The following is a 6,226-nucleotide window of genomic DNA, read 5'->3' on the forward strand; positions in this document are numbered from 1 at the left end:
TAACATCTACACCGACTTCGAGTCGTTTTAAACAAACTACTAGAAGCTCCACCGTTTTGTTTTGGGTAGGAAGATATGGAGATCTTTAGACTGAAAAAAAGTTGACTGCAGAATCAGCTAGTAGATGCAAGATGTAAATAACAACCACCTTTTATTTCAGTTTCTAAAGAAGACAAATTTGTTTTTCGAGTACACAATTTTTAAGCTTTTATAGAAGTGTATTTTACTTTTTCCCTTTCTAAAATACACTAAAATGCATGTTTTAACATGCAAACAGATGCATGTTTACTTCTTATAAAATAGCTCATGATAACGAACTGCAAGTAAAGAGCGATACGGCCCAATAATAACCAAAACTATAAAAAATAAAATTTTGATAATAATAGATACATCAAAAGAATTGCCTTTTATGCTCATTACAAAAATGTAAAATTCACCAAGTTTAATGTTACCCATCAAAAGCTACAACCTTGAGAAAATGTGGCTGGTTTTGAAAATGTGGCTGGTTTGACCCCCAAAAAATCAAGCGATCTTCTAAATCTTAATAAAAATTAAAAAATCAGATTCAACATATCAGAGAACCCTACTGTAGAGGTTTAAAGCTTCTATCTACAAAATGTGGAATTTTATATATTTTGCAGGTTTTCGTTTTTCCCGAGGGCGATCATATAGAACCAATGGTCCGTAGAAGATCGGGAGAAGATTCATTTGAACTTAGAAGCAAACGGCTAGAAATTAAATTTAAAAAATCAGCTGAAAGTAAGGAGTAGCATTAAAACTTAAAATAAACAGAAACTATTTCGAATACAGGGAGGAGGGCTACTCTTTCCTCAACCCTCGCTCTTTTTCATAAACTTTGCCATTTTGTCACAATATTTTATCAAATAAAAACTCTTCGAGCACAAGAGCCTTTGAATCTGAATGAGAGGTATTCTTCAAGAACCAAAATTTTAGAGTAAAGAGAAAGTGTCAAGGAAGGGGCAGCCCCCTCATAATAAGGCGCAGTTTTTGTTCGTTTTGAGTTCTAATAATGCTCCTTACTTGTGTGGTTTATAACGTTGCTCCTTAATGTTGCTCCTCATTTATGCTTTCATTAATTTATACTCTGCTTCATGTTCAACACACTTGCTGAGACTTAGTAAAGAGCGGAGTGCATTCCATGTATTATTAGCACAGACATGTTAATTAAAGCTACGAGATGGAAAAAGATGAAGGCAAAAATAGCAGCCCCCAATTTTGGGTGCTTTCTTTATATGAATAAAGAAAGAGAAAAAGAGAAAAACCAAGGAAAGGAATTATCAGCAATGACCACAGTGGAGGTAATATTAAGAAGTGACAATGAAGAGAGTGAAATATTTATTCTCAGGAAAGAAACCACAAATGAGTAATTAACAAAACCACAATAATGGGTATTTCAAAAACAGAAAGTCAACCAGTATTCTAAGAAATATGTACTTAGGTTCAAACCATATACTAGCAATTAAAGATAGAACAGTCACTTCATAAATTAATTAAAAAAACTTTTTCCACAAAATAAGTTTTTCAGAGAAAGGTAAAGAAATCCATTAAACAAAAAATGAGCAAAACTAAAATCAAATAATCTACCAAGCATGAAACTACGGCAAATCAGCATTGATAAATAAATGAAACCCAAAACGAACAGAAATTAATATAAGTTGGGCGCAAAACCCCCATGCCTTCCCAAGACCAGATCAAAATTTGCACTTTACTGTAAAAATATAAATGTTTTTACTTTTATAACTTTAATAAATCAAATAATATTAACATTTCGATTACTAAATATCAGTATATGTATATTAAACTGACAATGCACTTTCATTTGTATTTTTTTCAGTTAAGTACAAATTTTATTCTGGCCTTGGGTAGGCATAGGGGTTTTGTGCCCAACTTATGTTAATTTCTGCTCGTTTTGAGTTTGACTCAGTTAATTATTGTAATTTCTGTTCATTTTGGGTTTCATTTATTTATCAATGCTGATTTGTGGTAGTTTCATGCTTGGTAGATTATTTGATTTTAGTTTTGTTCATTTTTTGTTTAATAGAGTTTTTTACTTTTCTTTGAAAAACTTATTTTTTGGAAAAAGTTTTTTTAATTAATTTCTGTTCGTTTTATATTGACGTCCCTTCCTGAAGCCCTGCTGATCCAGGTTGGGATTTAAGGGTCAAAGCTAAGTAAACAATTGTCGTGGCGGTGACGACGTTACGAGCGATGAGGTTCGACTCTCCGTCCCTGGAGAGCAGTGGAAATCCGTCAGCGCACCTCAACGTGGTGTAGGGGTGTTCGATAACACTATCGAACTTCACGCCGAGCAAAATGGTGGCTAACGTGCTCCGGATGTTCCCATTCGTTGGTTGGTCGGTGGGCTAGTTACCCGCCACCGTAAAAACTGATTGCTCAAGAAGCAGCAACAGATAGCCTCGGATTGACTTCTTCTTCTTCTGTGATGACGACTAATGCACGCCCCCGGACAAGATTCTTGAAAACGGCCGAGTGTTTTCGTATTGGATACTGGAATATTAGAACGGTTCATCAAGAAACACAGCCAGAAAAACTCGACTGTGTTATGAGAGCCCTTGATAAGTTCCGTATTAACATTGCTGGACTTTCTGAGACCAGGCTTACTGGTTTTAGGACTTTGGAAACTGAGATTTACCACGTATTGTATTCCGGACTTGAGACTAGAAAAGAAGCAGGTGTCGCAATGGCACTAAGTAATCGGGCCGAAAAATGCCCAGTGGACTGGGAACCAATTACTGAGTGGATTCTTCGTGCCCGTTTCGCCATTTCATACGTCAAATTGACAGTTATTGTAGTGTACACCCCAACGAATGACGCCTATGATCAAACCAAAGATGACTTTTATCACGTGTTATCGAATGTTGTTGCAAAAGTGCATCGTCATGATATTGGGACTGTATGTGGGGACTTTAACGCTAAATTTGGAGGTGATGCTTCTTATGCCCCAACTAACCTCGGTAAACATGGACTGGAGAAAATTAACGACAATGGTGTGTGACTAATCGATTTTTGCACTACTCATGAACTTATCGTCGGTGCAACATGGTTTCCACATAAACATATTCATAAGTATACTTTGAACTCGCTTGATGGTGTAACACGAAATGAGATAGACCATATCCTAATTGCGAGGCGTAGGCGACGATGTCTAGAGGATGTTAGAACCTTCCGAGGTGCCGACTGCTATTCCGATCACCAGTTTACTGTTGCCAAGTTCAAGCTGAAACTAAAACTGTGACAAAGCCCCAACGGGCAGTGAAAACCTTCAATTTGAGGAAATTGCAGGACCCAAACGTATTGCAAAAGTATACTACAGCTTTGTCAAACAAGTTTTCCCTTCTAAGGGACGAAGTGTCGCTTGATAGTCTGTGGGAAAAAATTGCAGAAACCGTGAAAGAGGCCGCACAAGAAGTTGTGGGCTACAAAAGGAAGAAGAAAGAGCAGTGGATAGCTGAAAGTAGTTGGGATATCATTGATTAAAGGGCACAACTCAAAATCCTCGTAGATAAGTATGACCATAGCACGACTTGTTCTAGAGAATATGTAGATAACCTGAAAGCACAGTACAAGCGTCTCCATAAGCAAGTAAAAGCAGCAACCAGGGATGATAAGAGGATGTACCTAGAAACTATGCCCGAACAGGCTAAGGCAGCCACTAGACGGGGAGATAGCCGTACTGTGTATGCCACAACGAAGCAGTTAGCGGGTATTTCAAAGGCATCGTCGACCCAAATTGAAATCAAAGAAGGCATCTTATTAACCCAGACTGAGGACATAGTCCGACGCTGGAAGGAGCATTTTAGCGAGGTACTAAATCCGATGCCATCCACAACTACTTTAAATGTCCTTGAAGAACCACCGTTCGATGTCGGAATATGTCCCGGACCTCTCATGCTTATCGAAGTCAAGGAGGCCCTAAAGACTTTGAAAAACGGAAAGACTGCAGGCAATGATGGCATATCACCAGAATTACTGAAGTACGGTAGAAGCGCCCTAACCGAACCCATGTTTGAACTTCTGTCCCATGTTTGGGATGAAAAAAAGTCCTTAATGAATGGTCGAAGGCAGTAATTCTTCAAAAAAGGACAAAAGACTAAATGTGATAATTGAAGAGGTATTGCTTTACAGTCTGTTGGCAGTAAAGTCCTGTGCCAAATAATTCTTTACAGGATTCAGAGAAAAGTGGAGAATGTGCTGAGAGATGAGCAGCACGGATTCCACCAGAATAGATCGTTGGGACCTGATATTTAGCCTGAGAGTCCTGCTGGATGAATCCAATGAATGGCAAGTTCAGCTACTTATAGTATTTATAGATTTTCTCAAAGCCTTCGACTCGATACATCGCAGAACCATGTTGAAGACTCTAGTGCATTATGGAATTCCGACCAAAATTGTAAGTATAATTAAAGCGCTATACCATGATATCATATGCGCAGTACAGACAGAGGGTGGCCTAATGGAGTGGTTCTCTGTTCAGTCAGGTGTAAGGCAGGGCTGCATTCTATCACCATTACTGTTTGCCATAGTGATAGATTTTGCTCTCAGTAGATGCAGTTTTAGTGGTTTTCTACAATTAAATCCACTGAGACAACTCAATGATGGTGATTTTGCTGACGATGTTGCACTTATTACCCACGACCCAGAAGATATGCAACGCAACATTAATGAACTCGGTCGTATGGCAAATGCTGTCGGACTCTCCATAAACGCTAACAAGACCAAATCAATGTCGAATGCAGTCATACCTGACTTAGCCGAAGGACTTTTGGTTAACAACGAGGAAATTGAGAAAGTGAGAGAGTTCAAGTATCTCGGCAGCATTCTTACGAAAGATACCAATTCCAAAAGAGAAATACTGTGCCAAATAGCATTGGCTGGGTCTGCTTTCAGCTATCTTAGAAATGTTTGGAGAAATAATAAACATTCCCAGAAGCTAAACCTTAGAATTTATAATAGCAATGTGGTCTCCGTCCTTACGTACGGCTGCGAAACTTGGAGTATCACTGCTCAGCTAGAACGATGACTCCAGGCATTCGACAACAATTGCCTAAGGTCTATCCTAAATATACATTGGACGGAAAGAATACGAAATGATTAAGTCTATCGTATGACAAATCATACCCCAATCCTTTATCTCATTAGAAAGCGGTGATGGATGTATTGGGAGCATATGGTGCGAGTGGGGGATGGGAAGCTGCCGCACAACGCATGGTGTTGGACACCGCCGGTCTCCGCAAGTCAGGAAGACCAAAAATGACCCTTGGCAGGTCGCTAATGAAGGAGGCGAAGCTGGCAAGGTCCTCTATAGAGGAGCTTTGGTTGAAGGCTCAGGACAGGTCGTCGTGGTGAACCACTGTTGCTGCCTTATGCGCCCCCAGGCGCAGGAGGACCTAAGTCTAAGTTTATATTGACATGGTCTTTTCAGGGAAAAAGAAAATAATACTTTAAATCTTTTCGTTTTTTAAGACTTTATGGTTTGGCCTGCTATTTGTATGCCGGAGAAAAATTTTTGGCAATTTTTAACAGCACACACCCTTTTAAAAATCTGGACACAAATAGTAGGCTACTGTTTAATTTAGTTTCATAACTCCTCTAGTTTACCTGTAATGGAAAACTTGATACCATTCGCAAAAAAATCTGTTTACTTTCTTTGATAGCATGGATACACTTACACTCATGGGCGTAGGGAGGGGGGACAGGGGGAGGGCAGCTGCCCCCATCCCTACACCTTCAAATTTACATTAGATATAACTGAAAAAGCAGATGGTTGGAAAAGTAGTTGATAAAAGGCCCTCCATCAGACTATTGACTGCTCCCCCCCCCCGCCCTAAACAATACGCTGCCTACACCCATTCTTACGCTATTTGAATTTGGTTAAGTTTTAAGAGCAGAAGTAGCCCCGAACGTTGGAACATAATACCCTCAGTCGTTCTTGGGATACTGCTGAGATACCTTATCGGGAATTAGCATTATCCCAGTGCATTTTAATTTAATCTTAAGTCAACATTTAGTTTTTGAACATACAAAAATCGGATTTTAGGAAGACTAAAATCTATTTTATAAATAATATTCAACAACTTTCTATATAAACCTTTTATGCCCCTATGGCATAACTTACAACCCTTGCACTGAGGGCTCTGAGGGGATTATCATCCTAAAAGACCTAATTTCCAGAACTTTCAACTAC

General features: G+C 39.0%; 1 protein-coding gene across 1 annotated transcript; it reads left to right on the plus strand.

Moving 5' to 3' along the window:
• The first annotated feature begins 2,464 nt into the window (after positions 1-2,464).
• Positions 2,465-3,037, plus strand: LOC148947117 (protein CFDP2-like). Its single transcript, XM_089096515.1, has one exon. The coding sequence runs from the start codon at positions 2,465-2,467 to the stop codon at positions 3,035-3,037; it is 573 nt and encodes a 190-aa protein (XP_088952641.1).
• Positions 3,038-6,226: the final 3,189 nt, after the last annotated feature.

This window comes from Artemia sp. Qi Xiang Cuo, chromosome 11 (assembly GCF_049724085.1).
Source record: "Artemia sp. Qi Xiang Cuo chromosome 11, ASM4972408v1, whole genome shotgun sequence".
Taxonomy (NCBI): Eukaryota; Metazoa; Arthropoda; class Branchiopoda; order Anostraca; family Artemiidae; genus Artemia; species Artemia sp. Qi Xiang Cuo.

What these genes read in the sequence shown, in the direction of transcription:
- LOC148947117 (XM_089096515.1), top strand. Translation starts at nt 2,465, where the DNA reads ATGACGACTAATGCACGCCCCCGGACAAGATTCTTGAAAACGGCCGAG.